General features: G+C 33.1%; 1 protein-coding gene across 2 annotated transcripts in view; it reads right to left on the bottom strand.

Moving 5' to 3' along the window:
* LOC148600973 (uncharacterized) overlaps window positions 1-20,830 on the bottom strand; it is a 169,015-nt gene that overhangs the window by 90,301 nt on the left and 57,884 nt on the right. For both annotated transcript variants that reach the window (XM_088555206.1, XM_088555207.1), the window contains 31 exons: window positions 20,696-20,738; window positions 20,057-20,217; window positions 19,054-19,227; window positions 18,639-18,851; window positions 18,193-18,235; window positions 17,730-17,893; window positions 17,243-17,413; window positions 16,786-16,995; window positions 16,342-16,384; window positions 16,039-16,202; window positions 15,384-15,557; window positions 14,786-15,038; window positions 13,346-13,524; window positions 12,658-12,840; window positions 12,170-12,425; window positions 11,588-11,751; window positions 11,134-11,310; window positions 10,249-10,501; window positions 9,730-9,893; window positions 8,697-8,876; window positions 7,955-8,207; window positions 7,320-7,483; window positions 6,540-6,978; window positions 6,091-6,254; window positions 5,203-5,370; window positions 4,510-4,765; window positions 3,647-3,810; window positions 3,094-3,270; window positions 2,436-2,688; window positions 1,438-1,601; window positions 113-286 (listed from right to left, as the gene is read on the bottom strand). In XM_088555206.1, the coding sequence (XP_088411332.1) occupies window positions 113-286; window positions 1,438-1,601; window positions 2,436-2,688; window positions 3,094-3,270; window positions 3,647-3,810; window positions 4,510-4,765; window positions 5,203-5,370; window positions 6,091-6,254; window positions 6,540-6,978; window positions 7,320-7,483; window positions 7,955-8,207; window positions 8,697-8,876; window positions 9,730-9,893; window positions 10,249-10,501; window positions 11,134-11,310; window positions 11,588-11,751; window positions 12,170-12,425; window positions 12,658-12,840; window positions 13,346-13,524; window positions 14,786-15,038; window positions 15,384-15,557; window positions 16,039-16,202; window positions 16,342-16,384; window positions 16,786-16,995; window positions 17,243-17,413; window positions 17,730-17,893; window positions 18,193-18,235; window positions 18,639-18,851; window positions 19,054-19,227; window positions 20,057-20,217; window positions 20,696-20,738 (5,745 nt within the window). The remainder of the gene's footprint in view (window positions 1-112; window positions 287-1,437; window positions 1,602-2,435; window positions 2,689-3,093; window positions 3,271-3,646; window positions 3,811-4,509; window positions 4,766-5,202; window positions 5,371-6,090; window positions 6,255-6,539; window positions 6,979-7,319; window positions 7,484-7,954; window positions 8,208-8,696; window positions 8,877-9,729; window positions 9,894-10,248; window positions 10,502-11,133; window positions 11,311-11,587; window positions 11,752-12,169; window positions 12,426-12,657; window positions 12,841-13,345; window positions 13,525-14,785; window positions 15,039-15,383; window positions 15,558-16,038; window positions 16,203-16,341; window positions 16,385-16,785; window positions 16,996-17,242; window positions 17,414-17,729; window positions 17,894-18,192; window positions 18,236-18,638; window positions 18,852-19,053; window positions 19,228-20,056; window positions 20,218-20,695; window positions 20,739-20,830) is intronic.

Here is a 20,830-nt window from a genome sequence, read left to right as displayed (position 1 = left end):
TAACCAAAGTACACAGTATCATATTTTCAGATGTCACTCCAAACATTTTTATTTCAGGTATCTTTACATTAGATCCAATTTAAATAAACATGAATTACGAAACAAATCTGACCATTAGTCCATCCATTGGTTGCCCCAGAGTATGGAGCAACAGAAGCACTACATTGTGTATCTTTGAGGAAATCACCAATGGCCAATCTCTCCATCAGGGCTGACATCTGATTGGTATCTAAGTTCTGATTGGTTCCTATTCCCTTCTCTGCCAAGAATCCACTGAAGGAGAATCCTGAAAGAAAACAAATTGTATTTTTTTTTAAATTGCATGTTCTAAATTTAGTACATATGAATGTTAGACGTTCAAAACACATTTGTATATAACTACAAACAGGATTTTAAAAAACTGACATATTCATATTGAAAATGGTAAATGAAAATTAACTTTCTTCCAACATGTCAAAGTAATGGAAACTTTTAATAATTTTTATTTAATATTTAAATATGAATATGTTAACCAAACTTATTTGTAGAATATTGAATAAAACAAGTTCATCTAAAAACAAAATTAAACTGAAACAAAGCATTTGAAAATCATCACATAAACATGTAGTATTAAATCAATATCCCTCCACAGTGGTTAAATTCTAAAGTTGGCTCCAAAAACCTACCTGCTTTTTCTCCAATACACTAAAAACCAAAGCTTTCTTTCAAGATTAACAGAATGCCCTAATACCTCACAACAAAAAATCATTTATACATAAAAAAAGGCTTTTGGTTAAATTGTAAAACGTTTATTTTAAGTTTTAAAGGCATTAGTCAACAATGAAAGCTGTCTAAACCAAACTTTTTGGACTACAGAAAATTTACAGTTTAGACAACTGTTTGTTTTACCCAGGTTTAAATTACATTTAAAAAAATACAAAGGGTCTTCAAAAGAGTATCTTATTAAGACGGGTTTATGGTTTATTCAGGGTTTGTTTTAGACAGATCTCACTGTATAATGTATGCAACTTTTCAGGAAAATTTCTAATAAGAGTATAAGAGTTCAAAAAGAAATACTGTTATTGTTATCCATGATTATGAATTATATTCAGTCTACAGTTTACATTCTACACAATTGTACTTTTTATTCTTTCTTACTGTGAACATATCAATTTTTGCTGTGTATGAATTTTTGCTATTTTACCAATTAAAAAATAAGCAAGAAAAATCAAACCTGTAAGATTAATTTTTGTACTTTGAAACACTAATTTTTTTCAAAACCATCTGTGAATATGGTCATTATATGTATTCTAAGAAAATTACTACTTTTATGGCATCCATCATATCATGTCATACTGTAATCATTAGCAGTAAAAATACCAAAAAAATTACCAAACGCACAGTGAAATCTAAAAACATTCTTAAGACACTCAAAATACTAGACTATCTTTTCCTTACCTGGATCTACAAATTCATTCTTCCATTCGCACTGAGCTTTAGGTAGTTGAGAACTGGCTAAGACAGGGACCGTAATCTCACATGAACTGTTCGTCTCCAAACAAATACTAATGTCAAGGTCAACCATGTACTTCCTCTCTGCTTCCAAGTCGACGATCTTAAAGCTAAAATATTGATTGATTTGCTAAAAAAATATTTAATTAGATTCTCCTTCAGTAATAAAACGAATAAGTGATCAAAATTATTTCTCCACTCAAAATGGTAAAGTAAAAAATTTCAACATGTGAGCTTTAATGAGCAAACTAAAATCTTAATTTTACCATAGAGAGTTGAGAAATAGTTTAAATCAAGTATGGGCTAAAGGAGAATCGGTTTCTTCCATGAAATCTGTAAAAAATTGAATGATGTAAAGTGATAAGAAATCTTTCACAGAAATTTAATCACTGCCCAGTGGTTAAAAAGTCCCATGCATTTTTAATCCCCAGCTTAAAATGGGAGAAATGGCTGTATATAACATCTTTAACACATCTACATCTTATACAAGTCATAACACATCATTTAAACATCAAATGACCTGAAAAGTTAATTCAAGCCTAAGGGAATTTGCTGATCCATAAAAACCATTAAATGAATTTGACCAGTGAAAAAAAACCAATTGATTCATCAATGAAATTTTTGGGTATAATTTAGAGAAATTTGTATTGATGCAATGTTGGTGTAATAAGCTACTATGATGAAAGAGTATTCAAGGGAACCAAGGTTATAGCAGTAATCAAAAGAATGTAATCCAGGGACAAAGACCAGACATGGAAAACAGACATACACAACAAAGATCATTAAGTAACTAAAATCATACATAAAAAGTAACAAAAGCAAATGAGCAATTCGTACTCCACTAAAAACATGGACCAGGTGCACCGGTAGGGTAAGCGTCCTCTGCTTAATAAACACATTCATTAAGTTTACAAAATTCTGCAAATAGCAACATCTATACTCACTCAATTCCAATAGCTCCATGTAATTTGACATGCTCAGTCTGGCCAAAGGTGTATCCAAATAAACTGACGACAACCTCAAGTTTCTCAATATGAATGGTCATCTTTCTGTTACAGGGATCTATTTTCAGCTGTGTATTAATATTCGTACTTAGCCTGGGGAAGTTTGTACAACATGTGATACCAGTACAGGAGCTGTACAGATGGCAGATGGTACCAGTTGGTAGGGTAGGTAATTCTACATAGCTCTCGCAAGCTGTCGGGTAAAAAAACAAAGTTATATGAAAAAGTAATGTATATCAAACAAAATACAGATTAACCATAAACTCCATCAAACCAGGTCAATATCTTCTGATTACTAGAACGAACCACCTGATGAAGTCATTGCTAATCAAGTCACATATATTTACAGATCAAACAGTTAATATCAAAATGAGATATTATCTCCTTTAAAGAAGACTAGGTTGAGTTTCAGCCATCGTGGATCTTTTGATATACAAGTCAATTAAATATTGTGTTGTTTTACCTTTCGGAGTTAACTGCTTGTCAGCTATTTTTTATTAGGAGAAAATGTTGTGATGGATAGCTATATTTTAAAAGAACTGATGTGAGGATATGGTTATGTTATATTCAGTAAATGGAATAAATTTTACAAGTTTACCTCTGTTCCAGCCCTTGTTGTTGGGAGAATATGGTATGACAGTTTGATCACATGTTTCCTTCAGCATGTATGGTGCAAGGGCAAGGTCATGTAACAGTTGAGCCTTGGTGTGGATATCAAGTGGAGTGGTGTTTGGGTCAATGCCTTTGTCAGTCAGGTACTCAGACATCTTGAAACCTATTAAAATACAAATATGAATGAATTTGATTGCTAAAATCAGCTGATACTATCCCTTATGCCAACTATGAAAAAGTTACAGCCCTGGAAATTAAAGATTAGAGGAAAAACTAAAAAAACTGAATGGATTTTCTATTTAAGAAGCTTTATGAAACCCATGCTAGGTTAGAAAAATAATAATCCTGTAAAATTTGTCCATAACTACAAGTCAGTTAGATGTAAATGAATGTTAATGAAACAAAACAAAGAATTGAGTCTTAATTCATAATAATATAGTAATACAGATTGATTCACTTTCAAGTCCTGGAACAATAACCTACAAAGTTAAGGTTCTAAAATAACTCCTAAAGTACTAATGCTAAAATAGTATACTTACCAGGAATAACATACTGTGAGTTCCAGTCACATTTCTCTTTTGGTAATCGGACATCCTGGAAGACATTGGCAAAGACTTCACAGGCACCGCCAGACTCGAGACATTCTGATACATTCATACTAATGACATACACATCATCCACTGTCAAGTCATCAATCACAAAGCTGTAGAAAAAAGTCATTTTTTGTACAAAATAACATGGAACAATTCAGACAGCGCATTCTAATGTACACTCCTCTAATTTTTACTGACAAAATTTGAATATATTAAGGAAAAAGTAAATTTGGATAGATTTTATTGAAAAAATGAAGACAATATATGTGAAATCACTTTGAATTAAACACAGAAAATTGAAATTATGTCACATACATGCATACCTGTTAAAATTGGAAAATGGGTAGGTCGGAGATCTCACACATTATACATATTTTTATGTAGGAGATTTTTCTCGACCAACTTTTCCACATTAAAACTAAAGACAGTGCTCAAATGTGGAAGTCTCCTTAAAAATGTGGGAGGGTTAACACGTATGGACATGTAGTACAAGCCAAACAAAATAAACATAAACTCTGTTTTTTATGTATAATTGTTTACATTGTTTTTGTTTTTGATTTTGCTTACAATGTATGGCTTTAATCTTCATCCCTCAATCATTGTTATGTCAAAATATCAAGTTTCAGACATCTTGCCAAACCATAATCTATCAACACGATATTATGAAACCAACGAAAAGAGGGGAAATTCGTAAAATCACTGCAGACATACAAAACAAAAAAAATTAAACAGTAAAACCTGGATTAAAAAAAAAACACAGTTCAGTTTTTAAACAGAAGAAAAATCATTTCTTAAAAAAGATGCCTCACTCAAGATTGAAAACTTCATTCATGGCATAGTGCTGGAGAAGCCCAAAATTGTAGTCCACCAATGTGTAGTCCAAAGCAATGTCTTCTAGTCCAATATGGATCTTGTAATTACAGGGGTCCAGACGAACATAGCCATTAAATGTCAAACCAAGACTAGGTGAGTCAACACAACAATCTACAGCAGTACAAGTTGGTCCTATTTGACAGGTCATGTGTGATCCCAGAGAATTAAGGCCAGTAATAGGATCAGCACAGTCTGTAACAAAAGATGTTGGGAGTTTCAATATAATACAATGCAACTTCCATTTCAATAAATATGGTTACATAAGGCCTACATTATTAAAAACCTAGATCTTCATCCCCCATTTTTTTCATAAATTTCTAGCTTTGCCTTTGAATGGAAAATATATCTTTATATAATCCTCAAGTTTTTTTCTGCATGGGATGCCAGAGTATTTCATACTTTTAAGTTGGATTATCTCCCCTACATGCATCTAACAGCAATTATTTCTAAATAATAAGCCCTTACTTCCTATAAACTTCCTATTTTTCGCACTTTTCAGTGCACCACGAAAGTAGCGAAAATTAGTACACCGTGAAAATTAATACGTTTAAAACACTGGTTTTACCACGATTAGGTTTGACTGTACCAACAAGCTTAGTTAGCAGATGGTACAACAACATGACACTTACCAATTTTCCAGTTATTACCATCAGCACCTGTGTAAGGAGCTGCAGTCCTATCACAAGGATTTCTCTTCATATATTGTGAAATGCCTGTAATTCTCAGTATGTCTGATACATGATGATCCGCCAGCACAGAAATGCTGTTGTCTGTCTTATAGTCAGTCAGAGAGAAGTCTGTAAAAAAAACCATAATTTTCGGGAAAGGAAACTAAATAGCTTGATGTCTTACAATGATTTTAAAACACAGAATTGCAATTTCTAGAGTCTTCATATTTAAGCAATATGCTTGTAAATCATGGTCAGATCTATTAGTTACTCAAGAAGCTTTTTTTAAAAGAAATAATATAGCTAAAAAATTAATTTCCTGCTCAAGTTAAAGGCCATCCTTCAAATTGTCTACTATTGTCATAACTTTATATATAATAGTGTAGTTTTTTTTTAAGTAGCTGTCTATGTCAGAATCATGCAAAATCTGAAAAATGTGATACACCCAAAAAAAAAGGCTACATATTTTTATTTTTGTAATTAAGTTGTTTTATGGGTCTATATTATGAAATGTGTAATTATTCATTCAAATCTACCTGTTCTTAAGAAATAATCAACATTAAAAATCCAACAGATTCTATTGTATTTGAGTGTCATTTACAGAGTTATCTCCCTTAATTTTGAATTCTACAGTGCATTCTATACAATTTTTATCTCCTATGAGCACGGGTTATATGAAAAACTAAACGTTAATTTCTGTTTACTGAAGCATTTTAAACAAAATATCAAAAATAAAAATATGTAGGCTTTCCAACCATGTATCACATTTTGCATGATTCTTAGCTGGATTGCTACTTAAATTCTAACTGTAGATTTGGTTGTATATCAAATTTTAAAATTAAATCTTACCATTTTGCAAGAACTTCTTATTCCAGTTACAATTTTTCTTAGGCAATCTGACTCTATCAAAGATGTTATAGACAGGGTCACATGCCTGTTGAGATTCCCAGCAGAAACTCAGCTTCATCGAGATTAGGTAAGCTGGTTCAGCATACAAGTCATGAAGTATGAAACTGAAAATTTAAAATAGAAGTTAAAAGCAGCACTATTCCAACATTATATGGCCAACCTCTAGTAAGATTTCAATGTCCTCTTATTCAGACAGCAGAGAATTAGTTCTTGAAAACTTATTTACCAGTATTCCTATCTTAAAGTTAACCTCAGTCAACTGGTTTAGTATGCACATATCAAATCCTTCCTCAACTCAAATTTCATTCAATCAGATGACTTGATATTAAAAATCTGAGTTAAATTTCAGGCATTAAAAAAAAAAACGAAGCCCTGTCACTAAAACTTACCTCATTCTGAGGATGCCATTCAGGTCCACCTCAGTCCATTGTCCCCAGTTATAGCCCTTTAATGTCCTGTTATATTTCTGCCTCTCAATTCCAACCTCCATCATATAATCACACTGCCTCAACCTCATAAAAAACTCAAACGTTCTTCCAGTGAATGGAGAATCAACAGCACAGCTAAGTCCCTGGCAGGAACTTTCCAAATTACAGGAGATCTTATCACCATCCATGGCTAATAGTGTGACAGAACCATCAGCACATTCTGAACTCCATCCTAAGTATGCTGCAGCATAAGTTCCAAATGCATCTTCTCTGTCAATCATTGGATTCAGTAGATAATCACTCAGATCGGTAGCCTCCATTAGTAATGAGGTCATTGATGTCTCAAGTGTTGACCCTGGGGTCAGTCCATTATCTGTGTAGAACTGGGTCAATGACCAATCTGAAATACAAGGACAAAAATCATGCTTTAAACTCCAAGAATTTCTTACATCAGAGACTTAATGAAATAGAGGTACTTTTGGTTCTGTGAATCATATTGCAAGTATTGTAAAAAAGCAACCTCTCTTTTCATAGATTTACTACATTCTTTGGAGACAAAATATGTACATTAAAATAAAAATTACAATTGAAAGGAGATTGTGCCATGATGTGTAACATAAACTAATTTCTTCAGCCTCTTCACATCAAAATGGTAAGGCCATTCAAATAACTGGCATCGCATACAAGGAGATATCTACAAAATATTCTTTGTATCACAGAAAACAGGAAAACATGACTTACTAGGATCAGTATATCCTCTAAACCATGGACATTCCTGCTTTGGCAGTTTGGTATTTATCAGAACTGTTTCTTGAAGGTCACAAGGTGAAGGGTCATTGAAACAGACTTTGACCTTCATGTCAACTCTGTAAACACCTTCCCCACTCAGATCTGTCACTTTGTATCTGCAATCAATGTCAATAATATAAGTGACTGAAAACTATAAAATTTATCAAAATAAATCTTGTCCACCAAAGTTGAGTGAGCATACTGACTTAGATTATATCCTCACTTTATAGTATGTAAAAATGAACTATAAATGTAAACAAGATTCCTTCCAATGAAATTTCGGAGATTTCAATGAACCAACCATCAAATTTTTTTACATAACAAAACAGATCATTCACTGATCATCATTATCAATCAATCAGTGATCATTCAGTCATTGCTTATTGATCTGTCAAATAGTTGTGCAGATCAGTTCCGGGACTTTAAAAATAAATTATAAAAACAGTGTCATCTTCTTTGTCAAAATTTTATAACAAGATCATTAATGAAAAGATCAAGCCTTTCTCCAAACCTGATTTTCTTTTACAAGACCTTCAAAATGATTCAGGAAAACCAAAGACACAAAGTATGAGACTAAATAAACTTACTCCACATCAACAACTCTCTCAATATGGAAGTACTGTGTTGTTTCATACTTGAAGTCATACAAAGAGAAATCAAACTGGTATTTCTCAATTCCCAAGTTAATTCTCTGTGTGCAGGCATTCAGCTTGACAAATACTTTGAAGTTTCGGTCAATAGTTGTAGAGTGAGCACAACAGGTAACTCCTGTACAGGTGTCCTCCAGGTGACAGACTAAGTTGCTGCCAAGGTTCGGTAAGTCAACTGATGCACTGCAGGCTTATATTAGAAGAAGATAAAATATAAGTATCATTACCATTACTTCAAAATTAATAAAGTAATTTAATGTATTGAGAAATTACAAACAATTTTCTGACTGGGAAATTAATTCGTTCAGGGGATGATAAAATTGATACCTCACATTTATCACTGAAATGTTCTTTAAAGACAAGAATGCAGATTTTCAAATGTTTACATAGCACAAAGTAACTAATGGAAGGCAAGGTTAATGAAGAGCAGAATCTTCAAAAACAAATGTGAGATTATCAGTTGATGGATTTCGAATAAATATCTACATATCTACACATCTATACATATGTATATGTATATCATCTGAACATACAGTTACCTTAAGCATCACTTTAGGTTTTGTTTTCCAATTTAGAAACTTGTTGGGTGACTGTCTTGTTCTATTTTTATCATCTTACAGATTTTCTTTTGAAAGAATTAGAAAAAAATTTATGATCACTTTCCTACAATATATCTTACCTGGATTCTTAGTCCATCCATTGGTCGGTGAAGTAAACATAGGATCAGACATCTGACATTGAGCAGCACTGAGTAGATGAGCCACACCTAAATCTTCCATCAACTGAGAGGCCACTAATGAGTTCAATGGGGTAGTAGTAGCATATCCTCTAGCAGTAAGGTAAGAGTTCAGGTTGAATCCTAAAAATAAATGTATGAACGATTTTAATATTTTGTTTAATGACACTGGACATTGCATGGGAACTACGAAAATTACAGTAGTTGGAATGGAGATGCATTTTTTGCAAAAACCCTAGTTCAGAGTTTTCATTTTTCAGAAACTTTCTAACATATGGGAGGGGGATGACCCTCCAAAACTCTTCCCCCACATAAGATTCAGCCTTCTTAGAACCCAAGATGATTTTAATGAATAGCATTTTAAATGATTGATTGTCTGACATAAATTCCAAGATCAACACAAAAACTTGGTTTTTCTTTAATCAGGGATAATTTTACAAGGTCATCAAACAAAACTGATATTGGTAAAATTGGAAATAAATAAACAGTAAAAAAAGAATTGTAACAGAAAAATCCAGATTTTCAATTAGCGGAATTACGCTAAAAAGCAGAAAAAAATCATCCCCGTTTAACAACTAATTGGTATTTCATTCAGATTTCTCTCTCTCTCTCTCTCTCTTTTTTTTTTTTTTTTTGGGGGGGGGGGAGGTGTGTGACTAGATAGAGCCTCATTTTCAAAAATACAAATGTATAAAAGGTTTAGTTGACTTTCATGAATTAGGAACAGGAAATGTTTCAGTTTTCAATTTGACCAATAAAGTCACTCAAATTTTTTGTAGGATTTGTAATACAAATGGTTTTGTTTTTTGTCTGCTGTCTCGTTTATTGTGACTTCAGTTTTTCATATGATATTGTATTTTATTCTGTCTACAACATCGGGTATGTATATTTTGTTTTAATGTCTTAGTACTTAGACTTTGATATCCCTACATTTTTCTATTTTTAACACATCTGTAATTTTTGCTGATATTTTTACCTGGTATGGCATATCCTCCAGTCCAATCACAAGGTTGTTTAGGAATCTTGGTTCCGTCAAAAACGGTGAATGTGTAACGACAGTCTCCAACAGTCTCAAAACAAATGCTTATTTTCATGAAGATTATGTAGACTTTTTCTGCTGTCAGTTCTTCTGCTTTATACCTTAAATCATACTACCATTATTTAGCCAAAAGGCTTCTAAACCTTAAATTTCATTCCTCTTTTCTTTTCATGTGTTTATGGGTTAAAAATCTGATGTAAATATGATTTGTGATATTGCTAAACTAAAATGATAAAAGAATTGGAATCAGTAGTAGAATAATTCAATATTTCAGCTTTTATCAATTTGGCTAACAACTACCAATGGGGGACAATTCAAACATGAATTATATGCACCCCAGTACATTGTTCTAGAACTAGCTAATCACATTAGCAGCCACAATAAAAATGATTAAATAACTCTTAGACAACACCATTCTTAACAAAAATATAACTTTAACATCATCTTATCACTTACTGAAGTCTCAGAACATTTCCTAGAGTGACCGTCTGCCAGCTTCCTTGTGTAAACTCCAGTAAAGTAACATTAATGTTCCTCTTTTCCAAGCCAATACTGACAGTGTAACTACAAGGATCAACCAGGACAAAAGCTTCCATCTTTTTCCCAAGATAGCCAATGTTGGAACAGCATTGAGCTCCGGTACAGTAACTTGGCAGGCGACATCTAGTGTAGGCAGGCAATGATGGCAAGGTCACTAGCTCCCCACAGGCTGTAAAACATGAAGTTGAATAGTCTTTAGGAAGGACCAAGATGTCATAAACAAATGTTCTGGATTGTTTTGTTTTTTTTTACTTGTTCTACTAGTAAGGTTTGGATCAGTGAACTAAACACCTGACTGCAATATGAGTGAGTAGGGCTTTCTAAAGCCTAGGGTACTTGTTAGTTATCTTTCAGGAAGTAATAAATAGCAAAATTAAAGACAACACTCTCAGTGCCACATAGTAATACGTTCTAATGACGCCATTCTAATGTGGTGAAAAAAGAAGACAAATAAAACTGTCACCACGTGGCACTGTTATTGTCTTTAATCCTAATCTCCACATTTGTCCTTAAATTGACCTTGTCATTTATCAAAAACACTACATATGTTGCATAATTCCAAGGTTTAATACACAAGATTTCATTCCTGTTTTCTTTCCATTATAATGTAAATTTCAAAATTTGACCTATTTTTCTTATTTACCAAGGTAAATTCATACATTAAAACTTTAAAAAGGCCATAAGAATTGCAACACAGTTCACACTGAGGCTCATGCAGTAATTCATCTTCCTTTAAAAAAATCAACTAATAATGTTTGTTATTTTATGAGACTTGGTAGTGACAACTTCAATCCCATTTACCTGTAGTATCCCATCCATTAGCTAGAGCTCCAGCATAGCTGTTAAGTTCACACTGAGGCTCCTGCAGGAATCCAGCCACCTCTAAGTCTTCCATCAACAAGTCTACAGCATAATTTGGTAACTGTCCAACGTTAGTGTTCACTCCAAGTTCACCCATGTATTTCACCATGGAGAAATCTGTAAATGCAACCATTATGATAATTATTCTAGTTCATAGATAAATCATAAGTCACACATATGAAAATATAGTTTATCCACTATTACTCATAACTATAGTAAAAGTTAAGTCCTCTTCATTTCTTCCTGAGCGTAGGGCTGCTACAGTCATTTTCCATACCATTCTGTTTTGGGCTGTTTTTGAGACGTTTTAAACTAAAATAACAAATTCCATGAAATGATCAACATCGATGTCCATTATATGTACACAAGAACTTAAACCGTAAGGGATTCTTACCTGTAATAGCATATTCTTCATTGTAGTCACATGATGCTTTGGGAAGTTTGATGTCTGTTAGCACAACATGTTGCTGAGCACATGGTCCTGAAGCACTGTAGCACACATCTATTTCTAGGTTGACCACAAATACTCGTTCACTCTTGTAATTGATTACTTTGTATCTATGTAAAGTAAACAGTGATAAAGTTTGACAGTAAATCATTAACTCCAGCCAATGAAAACTCTGATAAGAAGAATATTGTTTTAATGAAGAAACCTGGTCAATGATGACGACCATGAACTATTTTAAGGCAATGTGTGTTTAGAGGTAGTAAGTAATTCACCCACAGAAAAACTAAATAAGTAAATGCTGTATTGCAATGGATTGTTATCAAAATTGTTTCACATGATTACATTTTTAGCATTTCTAAAACATAAAAAGTCTAAAAATGGCAAAAGTTTGAAAAAAAAAACAATCTAGTGTTTGAATAATTTTCTGAATTTACAAATTTAAATTAAGTGCAACTGTCCTATTTGCCAAAATGCACTGGCCAAAACTATACAGTCACAGACAATATGTAGTTTTCTACTGAGACGTACTTAATATATACAAGTCCACCAAATGAGAAATTGTCTTCCTGAGTAAAGACAAAACTATACAGAGAAATGGTCCTTTTAAACTTCTCCACCCCTATGGTAACCTCCTTGCTACACACATCAAGGTCAAAATACACTTTTAAGGTCATGTCAAGCTTTGGAACATCAACACAACAGTTGATGCTGGTACAGCTGTCGCCAAGGTGACAGGCAATGCCTCCTCCTGTTATGGTGTTCAAGGTTGGGGCATTTTGACAAACTGAAAAATAGGAAAAAAACAAAATGCTTAGGTTGGCTTTTCTTAATTCCTTATTTTTTCTATTAGCCATTAGTAGTTCCCCTTAGTGTCTTCTTTATTTCAATTTCTCACAAATGAAGAAAAAAAATTCAAGCTAAAACCTCTAATACTTCAACACATGACACAAATTTGATACAGTTAAAAATTAATTATGAGAAACATGAAACAATAAAGAGAAAATGAGAAAATCTACCTGTGCTAACATTCCATCCCTGTGCATTGATGGGCGTGTATGGTGAAGCAGAGTTATCACAATGACTCTCCAGGAGGTAGTCCTCAAGCTGAAGGTACCTCACAACCTCTTGAATGACCAATGGGGAGAGTGGGGTACTGTCTGTGTAACTGTTGGTAGTCAGATAGGTTGTCAAGTCAAATGCTGTAAGAAGAAACAGAGTATGATAACATTTATTTTACACAAAAATGTATGTCTTGCATAGCTCTCACATCCATCTTCCTTCCTGGTGGAAATTCAAATTTATGAAAATCTAAATATGCCTTGAACATTTTTGAACTGCAATGAAATAATGGAGTGATATTTTCATTTCAATCAGATAAGGAACATGAGATAACCAAAATAAAAAAATCTCCCTTCTTCAACAATTTCAGTTTTTTAAGTAGGTATTTCAATATCTCTATGATTTGGTTTTTTTTTATCTAATTCTTGAATGACTAAATCTTTTGCTACATTAATAAAGGGACAATGTGATATGAACTTGTGAAATGAAAAAATCAACATTTAGATAAGCTGTTGCTGGATTGTGACAAACTGTCAATAAAATCTCATTGGTTGAACATGACATTATGATGATTCTTTTCATTGTTAAAATATATTCTCCTGCAAAAACTGGTGACATCATAGATTTTCTAAGACAAATACATACTAGGATGTCCAGAGAAGTCAAATCCCATGTTCCAATTACATGATTTCTTTGGTAGTTGGACATTTTTTAATACAGTGTACTTGGCATCACAGTTGGTTTTGTCAGATGTTTCCATACAGAGGCCAATGTCAATAGATATCAGATACATTCCGTCCTTTGTTAAATCATGGACTGTGTAACTAAAGTAGAAAAGATATGACATATAAGTTTGACAGATCACAACCAATATCATTAGTTGCTTTACTAATTAATCATTATCTATATCACAGATTTATTCTTCATCGTTTAGTGGCAAAATATTGGACAGTAGAACTCCGGCTATTTCTATTTTTAAGTTCTCTTTTTTGTTAAAATATGAAAGCACCAAGGGTCTGGAAATTTTGACTGCCCATGCTGGACATTTTATCAAACTTCAGCAGACGTTTGTGTCAGTCTTTTACATGCTCAGACCGAAAATAAACTTTTTTATGTAGTTATTTAAGGTAAAATTGGGAACTGTGTTATTTCAGCACATACTCTGTCTTTTACAAAATATTAAAGCGAGTGGACTAGTCTGGTTTCGACCACACATGGACGGTCTAACATGTAAACAAAACATTGTATCTCTCAGATTTTTTCATCACATAGGCAAACAGCCGAAAACTTCCAAGTGATGAAAAAAATGTTGATTATTTAAAAAAATCGCTAACACATTTTGTATATTTATTTAAAGCATTTAAAACGGTCTGTTGACTTCTGTGTTAAAAAGATACAATTGATGAATTAATAATTACAAACTACGACTGATTCATAGTTTCAGTTCCATGTGCTTTCGTTACCTCTGAAAGGTCAGCGGGAAAATGGTGGACATTTTTCTTAATTACCAACTAATAAATGTATGAAAATTCTCCGAGTTTCTTCAAATGACTTGTATACGCAATGGGGCTGCATGTGTACCGTTAATTCAATTATGCAATCAACTAATCAGATACAGGTAAATTGCAGTCACAGGTGGCTGCACATCGGCTAAAATTGACACACACCAGTCAATTCATTTCCAATAAACAATTATAAGACTGGTAGACAGGATGTTTATACACTAATAAAACCACGCAGACTGTAATTTATAAGGGTTGACAATTTTTTTATGTCTGATATTGGGAAATGGTCGTCGGTCATTTGCAGAATTTGTCCGTCAATAACCGGCATTTTTTGCTGTTTCCGGATCCACGGAGAGCACACAAAGTGCCTCATGCTAAAGAAATGATGGAAGTGAAAACTTCATAGATACAAAATTGTGCTTTGTTTTTCTATACAACTGATATTAAATAATCAAGCATCCGAAAAAGAAATTTTCACTTTTAAATTTCTAATAATGCAAATTTTTGTAACATTTATAACATGTGAAAACATATAGATCTACTTTGATCACTAAATAAATAAATGAAAATAATAACTTACTCCATCCTGATGCCTCCCTGCAGGGCAAATGATTGAGACTTGCCCCAGTTGAAAACTAAGAGTGACTCAGTTGCCTCCATACTTTCAAGACCCACAGTAATCTCATATGAACAGGGATCCAATTTGATGGTTCCCTGTATGTTCCTACTGATGTATCCCATGTTGGCACAGAACATGACAGTGGTGCAGTCTGATTTGATGTTAGCAGAGACCTCTGTTGGCAGGGATATAGTCCCCTCTATGTTACCACATTCTGCAAAAACATTTGAGTATGTATACAACCTGTACATAATACATTCCATGGTACGTTAATGCACTCAAGGTGATTTTTTTTCCTATTTAAGTTATCATTGAAAAATAAATCTATAAATTTTATTAAAACTTTTCATATTTCAATTTCAAGCATGTTACTATGAAAAAGGTTGAAATATGGTTGAATTTTATTTTTCTCTACCATATACAACTTATTCAAACATTAAATTTCAAGAACTCATTTTTAAAATATTGCACAAGAAAAGACTTACAAGGTATAAACAGACCAAGCAAAACACTACCAAGAGTCACTCAACTAAAATCTACTACAGAATTAACATCTTACCATCATTGAGTCTGTTATTGCTAGTAGCAAATGGAGCAGTAGAGTGTTGGCACTCAGTGGTCAGTAGATAGGCAGTAATGCCAGTGTCTGTCATTAGTTTGGTGGCTGTAGCTGCAGGCAGAGGGTCTACTTTGGTCACTCCCTCATCAGCCAAGAAGTTGTTCAAGGAGAAAGCTACAAAATGAACATGAAGTTACATAATTTGTCATGCTAGAAACCCCCAATCATGGGATATCTGACAGCAACCAAATCTGCTAACAATGAATGAACATGAAGTTATATAATTTGTCATGCTAGAAACCCCCACGGGAAGTAAATATCTGACAGCAACCAAATCTGCTAACAATGAATGCCCCGTCTATATGAAGCCACATATCAAACTTGAAATCAATCCATTTATTGGGAACCAAGATAACTGTGAGGAAATTTGGATGGATGGTGATTCCTCTTGTTGAATGGGGGTGTAATTATACCTTGTTAACATTGATTATGCCACATTTTTTTTTCCTTTTATTTTAGCCCTTGTTTGCCTAAATGTAGCTGAATTCTAATAGATCCACGTCAAAAATTCAATAAATGAAAAATTCTCGACAACAAGTAAGTATTTCATTTCTAAACCATCATAAGTTGAAAACAAATTGCTGTACTAGCTCACCTCTGTCATAAAATGCCGACCCAGTGAAACAATATTGTTTAGGTAGCACAGTACTACTAAATACAGTCATCTCAAATTCACAGGCTCCTGTATCCTCAAAACAGATCTTTATTGTCATGTCTAGTTCATATTTTCCTGTGGCCTGATGGTTTGTTATGGTGTATCTACAGAGGTAAAAAGATGTTTTGATAAGATTAAGAGAACCTATTTAGATTGATTAATTGTAGTTTTATGTTCTATAGCAGATTACTTAAATTATATTATTAAGGGACTGAAAAAAATTCAAGTGAAACAGCTACTTACGTCATTCTGACCACATTCATCATCGTTTTGGTTTCCTCAACACCTGCAAAATAACACAAACTTAACTAAATTGATATCAACAGCATATTAAAAGTATAGCATCCTCCAATGTATCTTGGACCTCCAAAAAATCAAATATAAATAATTTTATATATCTTTAAAACCTACTAATCATACTGAGTAACTATGTAGAGGTCACTGTAATTTTATAACAGGGCAGAAAAACTTTAATAGACAAACTCATCTTGACTGCCTTGCAAAAAATATACATTTACATCTACAAAATGAGTATTAAAGTATGCATGATTTTATTATATTTGCCATTCTTCCCCTTGAACATTACCAAATTTATCACCTGCATGTTTTTGGCCAGTCAGCCTTAATACAATGAACAAAAATCCCACACGAATTTTCATCAACAGCCTAAAAAAATTAACATCTCACCAAAAGCATATCCATTGAGGTCTACAGTCTCCTGGAGCCTTTCAATGCCAAAGGTCAGTTTGTGTTCACAGGGGTCGAGTTTAAGGTTTGTGTGGAATCCCTGCTGGAGCCAGTCATTATACATACAACAATCCATGTGTGTACAAGTGCTGTGTAGATTACAAGCAGCATTTGATGGGAGGGTCTGGAGGGTAACATCAGCAACACAATCTGAAGTCAATAAAAAATGTTTAGCATAAAGAATCAACTCCCTTGTTGGAAGTGATGGTCTGGAGGCTAATATCAACAAGACAATCTGAGGATAATCACAAATTTTTAGTAAAGGGGTATTAACTGCTTGCATTGGATGAGAGGAAGTGGTGGAAATATGAAACACATAATAAGGAAACAAGAAATATGATCACTTGATGTCACCTCTGATACTAATATGTTTACATCAACCCAAACTTTGTTTTACCTTTTTGCCATCTCTGTACATTAATAGGAGAATAATCAGCCAAAGTACACTGTGATCCCATCATGTATGAGTTGATACCCAGTAGGTTGTACAAATCTGTCTTCTCCTGGGCTGTAAACACTTGTCCTGATGTCTTCCCTATAGATGTCAAATGGCTGGCCAGAGAAAAGCCTGAAAAAAAAAATGGATAAATATCTATGCCAGCCGTTATTCAAAATTTTCCACTGAGATAAAATCAAAATTGTAATAAGTGAAGTGCACAGCAATGATTGAGAAGTAACAAGTCTTTATCTGTGAAAAGGGCTGTGATTTATACTTTTTTGGTCCTCCCAGGGATTCATTTCATTTTAGTCATTTATACATTTAAATTTCTAATCAATTTCAAATATATTAAAATATGAAATAGATTCAACCTGACTTACCTGTGAATGAAAATGAAAGACCCCAACATCAGTGTCATCATGGTAACAGAGCTAACCTTACTTACCTGCTGTTGAGTATGGAAGATCCCATGAACATTGTCTCCATGGGATCATTGCATTGGTGAAAACATTTGTTTCTATCTGACACTCTGTTGTACTGTTGAAACAGATCTGAACTTTCATGTTGACTCTATACTGACGCTTGACAGCAAATTCTTCTATTTTGTATCTGAAAGTTTTATACAGAGATCTTAATATTTTGCAAAAGCTTGAAAATGAGTAAAATCAGTGGATTACAAATGTGTATAACAAACAAGTTTATGCTATGTTGAATATTATTGATAACTAATCTACTTTCCACAATTCAAAATTCAAAGTCCTACTCAAAAGCAAACACAATGGATTTAATATTTCTATATTAGAAGTGAGGACAATAATAAAAAAAATAGCACTAACAAGTTCAGAAAAAAAACATGCAGTGGTTTAGAAAGTTATGTTTTTAGAATTATCTTAGTTAAAGCTACTTACGTCAGTCTGACAACTCCTTTTAAGTTGAATTTCTTCTCCACACCTATAAACAGTAAAAAAGTACTGATTACTTTGGCATGTTGTATTACTTTTGTCATATACATGTCAGCATACATGTGCAGATAATGTTCAGCAATATTTTTTCCTTTGAAATAATGTTATCAAAAATACTTCTTGGGATTCTCATATTCTGAAAATTAAAAGCACATTCAGACAATTGACACCCTTCCAGTATTACATGTGTATTTGATACTAGCTCAACTACATTTTTTAAGATCTATTGAAAATTGCAAAGGAGGAGATGCATTCAAAGCTAAAACCAAAAGACATACAGGGTTCTCTATAATAACCTCCATATACAGGTATTTTAAAGTGGATTGCATTTAAAATATAACATAGAGATTACAATCTATGGTAGGAACCTCACAATTCTTTAAGAATCATACCAAAAGTAGCAGGATCTTTTAAATCTAGTGCCAAGTTGAATCTCTCAATACCAATAGTTCCATTCCCTGCACAGGGATCTAAATGCAGGTAGGTATGGAATGGTCTGCCGAGGAAATCTACTTCACTACAGAAATCAATGTTGGAGCACACATCAGCAATTGAACCCACTGTTGATGAGTCTAGTGTTGCCATGGGAACATCAAGTGGACACACTGAAGGTAGAAAGAAACTGGGTAACTTCCAAACAGAATATTACAAATATTATTTAATTTTAATAACAGAAAAAAATTATTGATAGATTTTATAGCATTCTTAAGAATGGAATTTCAAACAAAAACACTTTTACTACATTACAACCAATAAGTACTTAATTCTTTTCATTTTTTATGCCATTAATTTTTTTTGTAAGCTTACCTGTCTTCCATCTATTGACAGCTGGGCTGTACTTCTCTCCTGACTGCTGGCATTGATTAGAAGCCATCATTTCACCTATCTTAAGGAACTGCAGCAGCTTAGAAGCCATGGGTGCAGTCAGTAGTGAGTTTGGTGGGAGGCTGTGGTATGTATACCAGTTAGGCAAATAAAATCCTGCATAAGATTGTAAGGTAGAGTAATTCTATTCAATGTATATCAATATAAACCCACAAATAAAAACCACTAAACATCCTAAATTAGATAGATAATACAAATAAAATATGTGTTCCATGAATCCTGTAGTGTTGTTTACATGTAATGTAAAAAATACTGTTCTTATTAAAAAATGTAATCTGCAACAGTGTTTTGTAACTGACAACTAGACCAATTATTTACCCTAAACTGAGGCTCTGATCAAAACTTATGTAAGCATTAAAATAGAAAATACAGTGATTTTTCCTAAATCAGTCATATTATGAAGATTTCATATAAACAACTAGATCAAAACACAAGATACATACATGTACATACTCCTTTTTTTGGCATAAATCATAAACAAAACATTAGAAAACAATGAAGTTTCTTACATCACGACAAATGTTGAACTGAAAAAATTTTCAAATCCTTCCAAGTGTTCATGAGTTATCATGATGTCTATCAAAAAATCTAAGTAATAAATTAAAACAAGATTGCTATGCTTAACCACATGTCCCTTTGGTTGCCGCAAAAAAACATGAAGTGAAAAAGTCCCAAAACTCCTGTCAAATTTGACAATACAATATCGGCAACAACAAAAAAATACTGAAATTTTTTAAAAGTGAGTGTAAAACAAATATGATCAACAACATATGGTGACTAACAATCCTTCAAAATTTGAACAAAATTTGTTGGGCAGTTGCTAAGGAGTTGCATCCACGTAGTCAATTTTGTCAGACAGACACAGACACAGGTATTTTATGTCCCTTTCCATTCAGCTGCAGGGGAGAATAAAATTTAAATTTACCTGGGATTCCATAGGTTGTGTCATAATTACAAGCTGGTATGGGTAGAATCTGGTCCTTATAAAGTTCAAAGGTCACATACTGTTGACTTCTGTCCAAGTACATACTCATGTTCAAGTCTACTCTGAAGAACTCATCTGCCATGTTGTAATCAATGATGAAACTAAAACAAATTGGTTTTTTTTTTATGAAAGATGATTCAAGAGTCATATTCTATTTAACTCATCTACATATAGATTTATCTCATGATGAGATTTAAAATCTTTTCCAGGGTTAACCTTCTCTGATTTAAAGGTCTAGCAGAGGCATATCCAGAAAATAGAAAAGGTGACCAGCCAACCGCCCTAAGTTTGAACCACTCCAGTGATTTTCAATTCTTACTTTATAATCAACCAGACTTTAGGAACATTGCCCACGGAGCACCCTTGGATCCACCTTTGTCTTGGAACAGCTCTGATGTAAAATAAAAAGATCCATCTGGTGAAAATATGGAAGGTAAAAAAACCTGGTATTTTTTTCAAATGTCTCATTTTAATATGAAATAGGTCAGACCCCTCCTATGTAAATTTTTCATTATCAATTATCCATTATCATCTTCAAGAACTTGAAATAAAAAGTAGTGACTAGATGTAAAAACTTACTCAAATATGTATGCATCAAGTAAATCTCTTGTATCTCTTTGACCTAAAAAAAAACATCACATACATATATAATTCTAGGACATATAGTTGACAATGTTGTACTTGATAGTTCTACACATGACATAACTAGAATAT

The sequence above is a fragment of the Perna viridis genome, chromosome 12 (genome assembly GCF_037379345.1).
Source record: "Perna viridis isolate PV_CMFRI_1.1 ecotype Kerala chromosome 12, ASM3737934v1, whole genome shotgun sequence".
NCBI lineage: Eukaryota > Metazoa > Mollusca > Bivalvia > Mytilida > Mytilidae > Perna > Perna viridis.
Note: the sequence above shows the minus strand (reverse complement) of the source record. Positions and strands in the feature narration are given on the sequence as shown.